Source organism: Vulpes vulpes, chromosome 4 (genome assembly GCF_048418805.1).
Source record: "Vulpes vulpes isolate BD-2025 chromosome 4, VulVul3, whole genome shotgun sequence".
NCBI classification, from domain to species: Eukaryota; Metazoa; Chordata; class Mammalia; order Carnivora; family Canidae; genus Vulpes; species Vulpes vulpes.
In genome coordinates this window covers 67,523,597-67,538,961 of record NC_132783.1, presented here as the reverse complement: position 1 = coordinate 67,538,961, position 15,365 = coordinate 67,523,597, and the positions used below count along the sequence as shown (strand labels likewise).

The window sequence follows — 15,365 nt, the reverse complement described above, 5'->3', positions numbered from 1 at the left end:
ACTGAAGTATTTGAAGATGAGGATGAAAATACCCTCTCCTTTCTTTCATCCAACCCCAGTGTTCGAGTCTGGATTAGGTCTTTCTGTGCTGTGCTTCGCTACATAGACCTAAACAAGTATGTATGCACGTAGGGTTTTTGGTTTAGGTTTGAAAAATGAAATACCACCAATATGTATGACCTTCCATGTCTTTTTTTATTTGATAATGTATCAGTGGTTATCTCTAAGGTCAATAAATAGATCTAACTTTTTTAAAAAATATTTTTAAATTACAGTAAAATATACAAAACCTAAAACTTGCCATCTTAGCCATGTTTAAGCATATAGTTTAGTGGTATTAAGTACATTCACATTGTTCTGCAGCCCTCACCACTTTCCATCCCCAGAACCCCACCTACTTTTCATCATGCAAAACTGAAATTCTATCCCCATTCAACACTAACTCCTCATTCAACTTTCCCCCAGCCCCAGGTCATATGTTGCACCATATTTCAGAATTTTCTTCCTAAAGGCTGAATCATATTCGACTGGGTGTATAGACCACATTTTGTTTATCATGTATCTGTCAGTGGACATTTGGTTGCTTCTACCTTTTGACCATTATGAATAATACTGCTATGAACAGAGGTGTACAAACATCCGTTTGAGTCTCTGCTTTAAATTCTTCTAGGTATATACCATAAGTAGAATGGCTGGGTTATATGTAATTTTATTTTTAATTTTTTGAGGAACATCATATTGTCTTCCACAGTGAGTGCACCATTTTACATTCCCACCAGTGTAGTATGCAAGGGTTCAGTTTCTCTGCATCCAACACTTATTTTTTTTGTGTGGTTTTTGGTTTGTTTATTGTTGTTGTTTTTTTTTTATAATAGCCATCCTAATGGGTAGTAAGTAGTATCTCTGTGTGATTTTGATTTGCATTTCCCTGATGACTAGTGAAGCTGATCATCTTTTCATATACTTGTTGGCCATATCCATGTATTCTTTAGAGAAGTACCTATTCAAGTCCTCTGCTCATTTTTGAATTGGGTTATTTGTTCTTGAGTTGTAGGAGTTCTTTATATATTCTAGATAACACCCCGTTGTCAGATTCATGATCTGCAAATATTTTTTCCCCTTCTCCCATCAGATTTCTCCCATAGTTGACTTTGCACTCTATCAGTGGATCCTTTGATGCACAGAAACTTTTCATCACAATGAGAAGCCTGATTTCTCTTGTCAGTTTCTTCTGTTCTCTGTGCTTTTGGTGTCCTATCCAAGAAATCATCGCTTTACCTCTTACGTTCTCTATTAAGAATTTTATATTTTTAGAGCTTACATTTAGGTCTTTGATCCATTTTGAGTAATTTTGTATACAGTGTAAGATCAAGGCCCAGCTTCCTAACATTATTATATAATATTCAGCAATATAGATATACCATAATTTGGTAGTTTTATGGATACAATTTTACAATATATTCTTAAATTGGTGCTTTTATTTCTGTAGGACTGATTCCTAAAGGCAGGATTGCTAACACAAATCATTGTTTATCATCTCCCTTTCAAGGTAGCCAGGAAAGTTGGGATTCAGGCATACGCTATGGTTAATAAATGCAGTAAACAATAAGGTAAAAACTGCCAGCGACTTAAGTACTTTAAAATCATTTTCATCTGTACAGACATGTGAGGAGGTTCTTTGAAAATTAAGGAAAATGGAAAAAAGGAGGTTTTTAAAATCGATGGTAAAATAAAACATCCCAGACTTGCTTTATTTAATCTGTGCCACTAAAAGAAGGCTATGTTTATCTCATGGGTAAGAAAGAAAGGTAAGAGCTGGTCTGGTCAGCTGTCCAACAGGGAACACACATGCCAGTCTTTTGTCAAGATCAGCAGCATCACTAGCCGAAGAACTCAGCATGATGACATTACTGTCACCTTGTCTGCTGTGTCCCCCATCTCTGGCTTGTCTAGTTGTAAACACGGAGGTGTGTGGGGGCGCATGAGGTAGCTTCCACACGCACCCGTACATTCCCTTCCCTCCCATAAATATTAGATGTCTCTTCATATGGATTTTCAGCTTTTGAAGTGTGATTATTAATATCATAGAGCTGTTTTCCATACATGAAATCTTTCTTAAAAGAATGTGAGTTTAGATATTTATAGAAAGTTTCAAGATCAGCAACTCAAGATGAACTCCTTCTTTTATCATTTAGACTTTTTGGGAATGAAGATGGTCGGTGAGCTGCTGCGGATGTCGGGTGCCTTTTTCATGCGGCGTACTTTTGGTGGCAACAAACTCTACTGGGCTGTGTTCTCTGAATACGTGAAAACCATGTTGCGGGTAAATGCAGATAGTTTCCAAGGACTTTTCAGGCTGTGTTTCCTTTTCACTGGAGCTTGAGCTTGCCATAGGATCTTAAATTCTTCACTCCCAAATGGACCACTTAGCTGCTTATTCCCCTGAAGGAATGTGTATGACCTCCTCGGTCTGCGTGCAGCCCTCGTACCTGAGTGCCCCATGTGCAGTGTTTGCTCAGAAGGCTAGGAGCGCGGGGGCAACTTGGGGAAAGGAATCAAAAGAAGCATTTGTCACTTTGAGAGTAGGCAATGGGTTTTGTGTTTTGTTTTGTTTGTCTGTGTTTTCTCTTTAAAGAATGGTTATGCTCCTGTTGAATTTTTCCTCGAAGGGACAAGAAGTCGCTCTTCCAAGACATTGACTCCGAAATTTGGTAGGTCCTTTAGAGATTGAAAGAATACAAACCCAAAATGTGTAGTGTCCTCATAGCTGCTAAATACAGCTTGACACTTTCCTTTTTTTTTTTCAAGAGATTTGTTTCTTTTTTAAGTGTAACTGTTTCTTTAAGTTGTAACTGTTTATATTTATGGGCTTAGTATGTAATGTACACTTTGGTATCTTCCTGTTTATGTATCCTTGTTTGCTCCACATTTCAATACATAGGGAAAACCATTTTTCCCTGTTGACAGGTCTTCTGAATATCGTGATGGAACCATTTTTTAAAAGAGAAGTTTTTGATACATACCTTGTTCCAATTAGCATCAGTTACGATAAGATATTGGAAGAAACTCTTTATGTGTATGAACTTCTAGGGGTTCCTAAGCCAAAAGAATCTACAGCCGTACGTAAAAGATAACCAAACTTGATATTCTTTGAATTTAGAGAAAATGCTGATTTATACACCAACTCCTTTCTGAATTTACTCTTTGTTTCATTTCCTCTGTTGTGATACTACTAGGGATTGTTGAAAGCCAGGAAGATTCTCTCTGAAAATTTTGGAAATATCCATGTCTACTTTGGAGACCCGGTGTCACTTCGATCTCTGGCAGCTGGGAGGATGAGTCGGAACCCATATAACTTGGTTCCAAGGTGCAAGACCTGTGTTTTCATAACTGACATAGAAATAAGGATGAAAATCTGAAAGTGTGGATGTGATTCTTGAGTTGACCACTTCTAGGACTGAGACTTCGTTATCGGAGATCACATATCAGGGAAGCAGAAAGCTTCAGTTAAAGAATTAGGTTTACAGGGTGCTTGGCTGGCTCAGTCAGTGAAGCATATGACTCTTGATCTCAGGGTTATGAGTTTGAACCCCACATTGGATGTGGAAATTACTTAAACATTTTTTTTAAAAAAGAGTTATGTTTGCCAAAGAAAACAGCTGCAGGAGATATATATGTCACATTCACAGTCAGACTGCTGCTCTTTCTCCTCAGGGGAACCAGTACCCTACTACCTATACTATACTATACTACAGTATATGCAGTACTGTCCCATACTGTGTGGGGGGCAGTTGTTGAGCACTATTGGTAGGTCAGCCAAAGTATGTGGTAAGTAGTATTTTGATACTAGAAGGGATTATATAATATGAAAGGGAGTGAGTCCCTATCCTTAAGAATGGTATAGTTTTGTTTTTTAAGGTTTTATTTATTTTAGAGAGTGAAAGGAACAAGCAGACTCCCTGTTGAGTGCAGAGCCCGACGTGGGGCTGGATCCCGTGACCCTGAGATCATGATCTGAGCTGAACCCAAGAGTCAGGCACTTAACTGACTGAGCCACCCAGGTGCCCCAAGAAGATTATAGTTTTATGGGCACGGAAATGCATTAGGTTCTTTTGGGATGCAGGTACAGATACACATTTGGGTTTTCTAAATTTGGAGAAATATACCTGGGGAAGTGAGGGCAACCGAAGCCATCTACTCAGCCAGGCTTTGTGTGACTACATCATCATAATTTATCTATAGTGCCAGCAGTCCCACAGCCACTAACTTGCCTCCCTAGCTGCTTCATTAGCTATCAAGCAGGTGTTAGCTTTTTGTTGCCACCGGCTTTCACTCTCAAGATCAAGGCCAGTTATCTAGGACAGAGTGTCCTCATTGGCCATAGCTTTCACATTAAGCCACCTTACTGTGTGGCCGCTCTAGGTCCTGTGCATATCCCTGCTTCATCCAGCTCCTTGTAGGCTCCTGATATCATTTGATTCCAAGTCTGGTCCATGCATGAAGAATCTGTTAGGGGAGGTTCATGGCAGTTCTTGGCAGGTGACCTTGAGCTTCTCAGGAGGGCAGCATAGTAGCCAGGTAAACTGTATAGCCTGTCTAGTGTGGACATGAGCAGTTACCATGTAACCTGGTAAGCATGGTATGGGAGACATATTTGAAGCACAGTCGATTCCAAGAGGACAGAGTAGCTCAGTCTATTGGAGGAGGCCTCAGTTTCACAGAGGAAATGATAGATCCTATTTATAAAGCAGCAGCAGCAGGGTTTTTTTTTTTTTTTTTTTTTTTTTTTTTTTTACTTGAACCAGGAAGAATAGGACTCTGTCCCCTTGAGTGTATTTTATCACGTCTTGAGAGCGTCCTGTAGACAAATGGACAGTTTACACTACCATAAAGTTATATTCTGGCTTTGTGACCTGAGAGAATTCGGTTGGCAGAAAGTATGTGCAGCCTTCTCAAGTGTCTATCTTCTCCCACCCCCCCATTCAGATTAGCGTAGGGTAGCAGAGCCGTGATTTGTTCTTCTCTATTCTTCCTTGTAGGTATATTCCTCAGAAACAGTCAGAGGACATGCATGCCTTTGTCACTGAAGTTGCCTATAAAATGCAGCTTCAGCAAATTCAAAACCTGGTTCTGAGTCCCTGGCCCCTAATGGTTGCTGTTCTGCTTCAGAACCGGCCATCCATGGACTTCGACGCTCTGGTGGAGAAGACTTTATGGCTAAAAGGCCTAACCCAGGCCTTCGGGGGGTTTCTCACTTGGCCTGGTATGTATGTGGGACCTATGTGATAAGAGTACTTGCTTTTTATTTCTTAATCTGGAAGGATTACAGCCTAAGCATGAAAAACCCTACATAAGACACTGAACAAAAAGCTTTGCTTAGAGAGAAAGAAAACTTTTATCACTCTGGGACTTTGCAGCATGGTGATTACTTGAGAATAATTGTTTATACGTCACTTCTTCCTGTGAGACTTGAGTATCTCGAGAATTAAAACACTGTCTCCTTGGTACCCAGCAGAGTGGAGGGTAAATGAATCATCTTGTCCTCTGTGTATTATTCCCTCCATACCCATTTCTTTTTATTTTCGTTTTTCCAAAAATTTTTTTTTAATCGAAATACAGTTGGCATACCATGTTATATTTGTTTCCGGTGTGCAGTGTTGATTAGACAGTTCTATACATTACTCAGTGCTCACCACAATGAGTATAGTACACTCACCTCTTTTTAAGCCACAGTTGGAAATGAAATCCATTTATAGTCAGCTACCTGCTGTTCACTCATTAAACCTCTTGAGTCTGGTTGGTGCTGGGAACTGCCAGCGATACAAGGATGAACAAGATGCCACCCGTACTGGGTTCTCCTGGCTTTTGGAAGGCAGGGGTGGGTGATCTTGTGACAAGGGCCCAGTGAAGTAAACACAAAGAGCTATGGACAGATCACAGAGGGTTGCTGAGAGCTCTGTGTAGGGAAGGGCCCACACTCAGGGAAGCTCTCATAGAAATGATTTTTTTTTTTTAAAAGGTTATATATTTATTTGACATAGAGCACAAGCAGGGAGAACAGCAAAGGGAGAGGGAGAAGCAGGCTCCTCGCTGAGCAGGGCTCCTGATGCAGGGCTTGATCTTGGGACCCTGGGATCATGACCTGAGCCAAAGGCAGACGCTTAACTGACTGAGCCACCCAGGTGCCCCATAGAACTGACTTTTGATGTTAAGTTCCACATTGATGGAAAAGTAGGAGCCGTTCAGGAGAATGAGTGGGTGAAGGATTGCTAACATAGGATCAGGTTCTAGGGGCGAATTTTAAGCAGGGAAGCATGACTGAACACAACTGTAGAAAACAGCCTGTGTCAGCTTTAAAGATGGGCTACTGGGAGGGGGACTGGAGGCAGGGGGACAGGCCAGGAGGCTGCTCGGCCTCAGAAAGGCAGGAGCCTGATCCAAGGCCATGGCAGAGCTGGGGAGGAGCTACAAGATGTTTAGGCGGAACTGCTAGCAGAAGTGGCCATCAAATTGGATGGTGGTCACCAATAGGGAAATAAAGATGAATCAGGCATGTGTCCTGGTATTTTCACAGTCTTGTGGGAGGCAGAAGACATGTTGAATTTGATTCAGGTAGAAAATCCTAAAAGAATAGGTAAAGTACTAACTCAATTTGGCCTGGAAGCATGTGAAAATAGAGGCACCTGTCTTTCCAAGCATCTTGCTTTTTCAAGGTGGGATAAATCAGTGGCCAGTCGACAGATAAGAGCCTCTATTCAGCAACTAAAATAACTCCAGTTATCATGGAGTGAAAGTCTGTTGGTATCTAAGTAACAGAATCATGGAGAGTGCTTCAGTACACTTCCTGATGCAGTTCCTTTTTTCTTTTTGACTTATCCCATACTCCTGTTTTCATAGCTAGAGCTCTTTGTGATCCATTTATCATTATACCATAGCATATTCTGTTACATATATAACAGTATCATATGTTATATCATGACCTTGAGCAAGCTGAGACAAGGCGTGTGAGTGGAGAGTGATGTGATTGAGTCCAGAAGGAATACCACACCCCTCAATCATCCCCTCCATGAAGCATTAGCAGACTTTGTTGCCCAGCTGGAGTGGTGCACCTGGTCACACACCCTGTCAGCTAGTCCTTTGGCGCAGGGTAACAGTAAAATGATTTCCCTTGCTAAGAATGTTAAATAACGCCATCTCTTCATCATGCTTCTGTAATTCTCACTCCTTAGCTGTCTTCTGGCTTGTGCAATGCCAGTGTGGTGAGTTACCAGGACCTGTTATGAGCCCAATTGTTTAGTTTTCTCTGATGTGGGAAAACTAGAAAATCACCTCAGCATCCCTCTGTACTCAGGGAGGCCTGGTGCTATGGGAGTGCCTCTGGGTTGTCCTTTGTTTCACCAGCAAATTTGCAAAGCAAATTGTGTGTGTGTGTAGCATGTTTTATTCATGAACCTTTTTGTCTTAGTATTGTTAAATTCACATACACATGATTTTTCTTGTCTTGTAACTTGCTATTACAATACTTTGAGTATCCTTGGTTCCTGAGGGAAGTGTTGGTTTTCAGCGTGGGAATTGTCAGAATGGCTAACAAATTTGGGGTAGAAAAGAAAGTGCATTAAATGTCTTTAGAGAGAGAGCTTATAGTACTTTTATAAATAACCTTCACACACAAAAAAATAAACTTCACACAAGCACCTGGCTGGCTCAGTTGGAGGAGCATGTGACTCTTGATCTCAGGGTCATGAGTTCAAGCCCCACATTGGGCACTGAGATTACTTAAAAAAAAGAAAAAAGATATCTTTCCCATAGAGTATCATTACTTCAACTGATAGAGCTCAAAGCTAGAAGCTGATACTTGAAAGTAAGTCTGTCAGGTCAGTAGCCTTGTTGGATGGTAGGCCTAAAACTCCCAGCAGAGACCCATCCTGTTTCTGTGCCATTGGCCTGAATGAATTGTCTCTTTGTGTAGATAATGAACCTGCTGAAGAAGTTATCCAGTCCAACATTCTCTTGCATTCCAACATCGCCAGCCTTGTCAAAGACCGGGTGGTTCTGAATATGGACTCCGGAGACTCAGAAGTGGTCGATGGACTTATTTTCCAGCATATCACTCTCCTCATGTGCTCAGCCTATAGGAACCAGTTACTCAACACTTTTGTCCGTCCTTCCTTAGTAGCTGTGGCACTGCAGATGACCCCTGGGTTGCGGAAAGGTAACTTGCAAGAATATGGTCTTGAACTTTGGAAGAGACCCGACCATTGAGTTCCGCATAGGCAGCAACATTTGAAGCCTTATAATGCCCAGCCACGTGTGTGCAGCCCAGGCAGCAGCAAAGAATGGGGCTTGTATACCCAGAAAAATTAAGTTTATGCCCTAAATACGTGGCTGTCTGCCTCAAATTTGGGAATGGAAAGGGACCTAAGAAATTGCCCAACCTAAACTGTTCCTTTTATAAATAAGGAAAATGAGGCCTAGCAAGTTACACAATTACCTCGGGAAGGGTCTGGGCCTAGAGCACAGCTCTCCATCTCCTGGTCTGGGGCCGTTTCTCTGCTGCCAACAGTTCCGGTATCTGGCAGAAGCAGGCAGGGTAGGTAAACAATCCAGGAGTGTAGGAGTGCCTACTAGATACACAGTAGAGTTCTAGAGGCAGTGAGGAGCAGAACAATGAATAAAACCAGTTTTGTTCACAGGAACCTGTAGTCAAGGTCAGGGGTTTTCTACCCAGGCTCCACTGGAGGGAGAGCTACCCCACCACCACCACCAAAGATGTTAATTCAGTTGGTCTGGGGTGTGGGCCAGACACTGATGTTCTTGTTTTTGTTTTTCAAAGCTCCATACATAATTCTAAGGAGAAGTCAGCCATAGACTTTTAGCCCTGGAAGGAACCTCAGGTGCTGTGTCCATGCCCTCATTTTGTGAATGAGGAAATGGGCCTGGAGAAGTCAGACAATTTAATTCAAGACACAGAAAACTCAAATCTTATCTTTGTTCTGAGATTTCTTACATTGGAGTTTGTTTACAACTAAAGGCTACATGTGTAGTCTTCCAGAGTTGGGACCACCCAGAGATTGGAGGCAACATTTCACATACCTGTGTCTATATATTCTTCTAATGAGAAAGTTCACAGCGTGTGTCAGAGAAGGTGGAGAAGCCTCTGATGGGCCAGGCAACCCTATGTGTCGGGAGAATGAGACTGTTTTCTCTATTGTGTGCTGGTGAATTCTAGTGCTGCAGGTACCGTAAAGACAACAGGAAGTAGAAATAGAGAAAGAAGTAATTCATTACTTTCCTTCTCTTCTAGGGAGCCATGGGAAGGGAAAGTGAAGCATCTTAGCTTCTAAGAAATGTGGCCTCTTGCTCATCACCACATTGACTGGTAGAGGCCTGGTTGTCATTCAGATCCGTTGATACCACTAAACTGTAGTTTGCTCTGTGGGTAAAATTTGGAATGGTTTAGCTTCCTCTGGGGGACCTTAATTCTTATCCTTGGCATTGAATAATTTGCCTTGAGAATAGTGCATTTTGGAGAATCACGGACTTCTTGACATTTCCTGAAAGTCTAAAAACCAGTGTTGTAATGTGACGTAATTAATTTATTTCCAGAGGATGTCTACGGTTGCTTTCGCTTCCTGCTCAATGTTTTTTCAGATGAATTCATCTTCCTTCCAGGAAACGCACTAAAGGTAAATCTTTATGGCCAAAGAGCACAAGTAATGTTCTCAGTGTGAGTTCTAGAGGTAGTAGGCTTGGATTCACACATGTGACTTCCCTTTCTCCAAGGCTACATGTGGCAGAATTATAGAGACACTTGGACACTCACTGTTCAGTGAGCTCTATTTTGATTCTTAGTCAAGTTTAATAAATAACGTAATTTAAAAAAATAAAAATAAATAAATAAATAAATAACGTAATTATTTGGTGAGAGGAGAGGCATTCTTTGAACATTAAGCGCAGCCACTATGAATAAATCAATAAATCAATTTTTAAAAAAATTTACCAACCAGTACACATTTTCTGTTAACAACTTGTTGAAATGTGTTGGGCCTTTTGCTTTGATATTAGAACGCCATGGTCTTGCCTGATGGTGTAGGTAGCTTGTGGGCTAGACTGCTGGGTTTGTTGGGGTGGGGGGTTTACCAGGATAGCAGAAGGTGGTTGGGTTTATGAGCACTGTGCCAGGGAGCACAGGTTTTACTTAGCTAAGAGTGAGATGAGCAATTTTTTGAGCATAGCATAGTTCCACATATGTTTAGGACTTGCTATATGTGCTTCCTATTTAAATTTAAGGAACATGGCTGTGCAAAGTGAGAAAATCCATCACCCGGTTGGTGATTCCTAAGACTTACAAATTTTTGGAGTGTTTTCTGTGTTTGGGGTTCAACATTTTGAGTGTTTGAACACATGCTTCTCTGGCAGCTAACAACCAGAATCTTCTGGAAGGGTTGTGGAATTAGCTGATGTTCTCTTATTCTGAGGGCACATGGCTGCATTTACTGAGACCAGCAGTGTACCCATTAACCTGGATTAGTGGATACATTCTGTCCTCTCCCCTCCCTTGCCAGGACTTTGAAGAAGGCTGTTACCTGCTCTGTAAAAATGAGACAATACAAGTGACGACCAGGGACATCCTAGTTACAGAGAAAGGAAATACTGTGTTAGAATTTTTAATAGGTCTCTTTAAACCTTTTGTGGAATGTTATCAGGTATGTAACTCTCTTGCAAATTCTCCTTCATTCTCTCATACCCAGTATAACTAAGACCTCCCACCCTGTGCTTATTTCTGGTCCAAAGGGCAAGAGTCTTTCCACGGTGAATAATGGAACTAGAGAGATTGTCCATAGGATGAAAGATTCACCTCTCAGGTGAATCGTTAGGGGAGCAAGGGCTCCTGTAACGGGGCCTTTTCCAGACCCCAGAGGGTAAAAGCTCTAAGATGCGACATAACCACACTGATTTCCAAGCCTGTCATACTGTGTCTTACAGCTTTTTCCATAGCAAGTAGCACAGTGTTTGATACCTTGTGGGTACTCAGTAAATGCAAGATGTGAATGATACATAATGTCAGTTATTTATATCACTAGATATTGGAAGGGGAAGAAAGGTTCAAGTGCAAGTATCCGAAACAGTTTGTCAGAGCTCTAAGGAGTGGTTAAAGAGAGGGGATTGGATAAATGGCCAGCAGGATCTGGGCAGATTCAAAGGGAGAGGGGAGTTTGCAGTGGAACCCCTCAGAGAGGCCATACATATTTGCCAGAAGAGGACTCTGGCTCTGAGCTCTGTGTGCTGGTCAGAGGCCACTGGGACCGACGACCTGGTGGGGCAGTGCTCTGACTGAAGACATAGCCCCTGTGCAAAGTCCAGCATGAGTAGGTATTTGACAAATGCCACTTCTACTTGTAAGCACCTTTCTGCAGTAAAAGTCATTGAGCATTTTGGGACCTAACAAACTGTTAGATGTTTTCAGGGAAAACAGTTACACAAAATCTGGCCTCTCTCTTCGTAAACAGAATAAGACCTGCTGATAGTAATTCACTTAATTTGCAACCCATTAAAGTAAGAAAGTGACTTGTAATAAATATCAATACTATTTCAAGCTCTTTTTTTCTAATTTTCTAAGCAAGGATACAAGCTCCAGAGAGACTTGCTAAGAATTCTGTAGCTTTTCTGTGCTCCAGCCTTGGAGAGTCTTTATTCTGCTCTATCTATAGTGTTGCTTTCTATTAAGGGGGTGCCATGTCACATTGGCGGCTGTTGCATTGTATTTGGATTGTACTTTTTGCATTGTACTTTCTCTCTTTCTCTCACCTTCCCGGTTAAAATCAGATAATTTGCAAATACCTCTTGAATGAAGAAGACGACAACTTCACTGAGAAGCAGTACTTGGCTGGAGTTCGAAAATTCACTAATCAGCTTCTTGATCAAGGTTAGCCACACCTCTGTGGGTGGTGACTTCTTGTAGTTGAGAACAAAAAGGGTCCACTCACGCTTTCTCCTCTGTTGTAGGCACCTCACAGTGTTACGACGTACTGTCTTGTGATGTACAGAAAAATGCCTTAGCAGCTTTTGTGAGGCTAGGTGTGATAGAAAAGAAGAAAGTGTAAGTATTGGGCAGGACTGCAGGGCACTGGAGGGTGGTGATAGCTAATGGCTGCTGAGCACAGGATATACAGACCAAGTCCTCTAAACGTGATATCGGGCTTCACTCATTAATCTCCAGAGGAGTAATTGTCAGCATGAGTTAACTGTGCAAATTTTATGTAGTTATGAATAAAAATGGTATTGAGGGGCGCCTGGGTGGCTCAGTGGTTGAGCATCTGCCTTCAGCTCAGGGCATGACCCTGGGTCCTAGATCAAGTCCCACGTCGGGCTCCCTGCGGGGAGCCTGCTTCTCCCTCTCTGCCTCTCTCTCTGTGTCTCTCATTAATAAATAAATAAAACCTTTAAAAAAAATGGTATTGAAGCAAAGAAAGTTTTAGGCCAGCATTTTGGCCTTGGCCTAATATTGAAATATATAGATTAATCATAAGAAAAGTTTTGAAAAAACAAAAAAAGTTTTGGCGGAGTATAGTAGAGTGTGTGTGTGTGCATGTGCTTGTATACACTTACATATATACACACAGATGTACATGTATGATAGATAAATACACACATGTGTACATGCAGATAGTTAGATGTTTCCTCTTCTGGGTGAAAGAATTTAAAAGTGACCAAGCTTCGTGAGGAGAGTCTCATAGTATGTCTCTCCTGTCATCAGAAGGATGAAGCATGAAGCCAGCAAGTGGAGCAGGAGCAACAGGCTTGTCAACTACTTAAAGACTGGCCTTGAGGAAGACTATTGAAAAGTAGCTGGCTCAGTCAATGGAGCCTGAGACTCTTAATCTTAGGGCCATGAGTTCAAGCCCGGCATGGAGTGTAGAGATTACCAGGAAAAAAAAAAAAAAATTAAACAAACCTGAAAAGAAAAGTAGTCTCACTGTATAAATAATGAACACCTCCCCCCCCTCCCCACCTGACTTTAAAGAGCTTTTTGCTTTTTTCCCTAGAAATGGTGACAGTTTATTTAATGTGAATGAACCTGCCATGACAAAATTAGAAGAGATGCTTGGTAAGTTCAATTTAGTGACAATACGATGGGTTTGTATTTATTACCATATAGCAAAACAAGAAAGTATAACTGTGGCACCAAATACGCTATCAAAATGAACAATAGAGTTTTAATATAAACAGAACTATTTATATCATCTAGGTTTTTCCCAAGGAAAGTGACGAGAAAGTGCAGAGAACACACAGCAAGCAGAACCTGGTCAGTCTTCTACAATATAACAATTATCAGCTTCTAGGTTAACTAATTAGGGTCCAGGATCTGGACCCTTCACATCCAGTCTTGGTGAACATGGAGAAAATACTCCTCATCTGGGTCCTTGGATTCATTCTTTCCCTCTCTACTTTTAGATCCCTTCTTTCCCCGGTAAAGGGTTGGGGTCAGTGTTGAGCGTACAGATTTTCTGAACTCAGAATTGGGGCTGATAGCACATTCTTGAGAGAATAAGCCAACCCTTACTCTTCTCCAGATGCCATCAGCTTCTCAAATAGTCCAGCCCAGAAAGGTAGGGTCATTGTGGCTTGAAGAGAGAGTCTTATATCCCAAGAGTGTGGATATAAGGAAAGAGATCTAAAAGGTCTGAAGAGGTAGCAAACACTTCTCATAGGAATGATGAGGTAGTTTAAGAAGGGGAGGGTCTTAGTATTCAAAAAGAAAATACTTATCTGCTGATTATATTGACTAAGCACTACATCGTTGAGTGGATATTCTTATAAGTAGTAAGTTTGTAACTAATCCTAATTCAGTACATTTCTCCAACCTCATGGAAGAGCTTCAAGTGGATGTCTGGTGGGATGAAGGGAAACCATATGGCTAAAGGAAATGGTTGAAGAAAAAGTGTAGAAGGGCAAAGGAATGGTTGACAAACAGGGAAGGTGGAAATACTAGTTTATTGTTGAAGAAAACATGAAGGTTGAAATCCTAGTCTTGTGTTTGTATTATGTCTGAAATCTTGGAATTTGTACCCTTGAAGTTCAATTTTGAGTTTGGTTAGAGGGGCATATAGCTGAAACAAACCCACAAACCCTCATTCTGTGAGGGTGATGGAATTGATTCCTTAATCATCAATGGCAAATGTAATGTGGGTATGAATGTACCAGAACATACTAGACTGGAAGTACCAAAAGCAGACTGAGTTCTGACCCTGGCTCTACTCCTGGCCCTTGGAGGGGTGGAGGGGATGGGGGCTGCTGCTGCTTCCCCTGCAGAAGGGCAGGTGTCTCTGTCGGTGCCCTCTCAGCCTGTGAAACCACACAGAGCAAAAACAGCTTTGTGAGGAAGGGCAAATTCAAGGTCATTTCATGGGCTGTCTTTTTTTTTCTTAGGTTGTAAGACACCAGTAGGAAAGCCAGCAACCGCAAAACTTTAATATTGCCAAACAGTTATGAGAAGTTTGGTCACATAGTTGCTATCATCGAAGGACTCTTACTCCAACAAGCAGGGACATGAAAGAAGAGAGCCATCTGCTCGTGGTCTGTGAGAGCCATGGGCTCAGCGGAAAGGAAGAGGTGACAGGTGCAAGCAATCAGTGTGACCCTCTCCACCACGACAGTTAAAAAGGCAGTTGTGTCCAACTCTGTGTGTGTTTTAAAATAAAATAGTCTTTTGGAAACAAAGCCCACTCCTATTTCACTAACACTTTCAGCTTATTATTACATGTGTCAAACTTTGATGCCGACTTATGCATTACTGTGTGACCTTGACCCTGAAGGCATGGCTGTGAGAAACACACCACTGGGAAGTGTACACCTGTATTTCTGTCGCTGTCTTTATATCAGGTAGCCTCAAACAAGTACAGATTTGACAGAGATATGCAATTAATTTGCTAGCTGATGTTCAAGTTGGCCACCCAGGGGCCTTATCATTGAAACTGCTTTAGATAAAGTATGTGCACCAAAGAGAAGTTATATGATGTATCATGAATAGGCTTAAGAAAAAAAAAAAAAACAGGGCTAAGAATTTGGGAAGAGGGGTGTCTTGCTGTAGAGCAATCGACTCTTGAGCTTGCTGTCGTGAATTTAAGCCCCTGCTGGGTGTAGGGATTACTTAAATAAACTGTCAGGGTGCCCAGGTGGCTCAGTCAGTGAAGCGCCTGCCTTTGGCTCAGGTCATGACCTCAGGGTCCTGGGATCAAGCCCTGGGTGGGGCTTCCTGCTCAGTGGGAGGGTCTGCTTCTCCCTCTGCCTCTCCGCTGTGCTGTTCTTGCTCACTTACTTCCTCTCAAATAAATAAATCACTTAAAAAATCAAAATAAAAAATA

General features: G+C 41.7%; 1 protein-coding gene across 7 annotated transcripts in view; it reads left to right on the top strand.

The window, feature by feature from the left end:
• Positions 1 to 14,721, top strand: part of GNPAT (glyceronephosphate O-acyltransferase) — a 34,227-nt gene extending 19,506 nt beyond the window's left edge. For 4 of the 7 annotated variants that reach the window (XM_026008685.2, XM_072755991.1, XM_026008684.2 and 1 more), the window contains 12 exons: positions 2,196 to 2,323; positions 2,636 to 2,711; positions 2,968 to 3,119; positions 3,237 to 3,367; positions 5,040 to 5,263; positions 7,970 to 8,212; positions 9,607 to 9,686; positions 10,566 to 10,706; positions 11,827 to 11,926; positions 12,007 to 12,100; positions 13,047 to 13,108; positions 14,431 to 14,721. In XM_026008685.2, coding sequence (XP_025864470.1) covers positions 2,196 to 2,323; positions 2,636 to 2,711; positions 2,968 to 3,119; positions 3,237 to 3,367; positions 5,040 to 5,263; positions 7,970 to 8,212; positions 9,607 to 9,686; positions 10,566 to 10,706; positions 11,827 to 11,926; positions 12,007 to 12,100; positions 13,047 to 13,108; positions 14,431 to 14,474 — 1,475 coding nt within the window. In that variant the 3' untranslated portion in view covers positions 14,475 to 14,721. Of the gene's footprint in view, positions 1 to 2,195; positions 2,324 to 2,635; positions 2,712 to 2,967; positions 3,120 to 3,236; positions 3,368 to 5,039; positions 5,264 to 7,969; positions 8,213 to 9,606; positions 9,687 to 10,565; positions 10,707 to 11,826; positions 11,927 to 12,006; positions 12,101 to 13,046; positions 13,328 to 14,430 lie in introns of those variants that run through there. The other 3 variants (XM_072755987.1, XM_072755989.1, XM_072755988.1) reach the window with 2 other exon arrangements.
• The last annotated feature ends 644 nt before the right edge of the window (positions 14,722 to 15,365 follow it).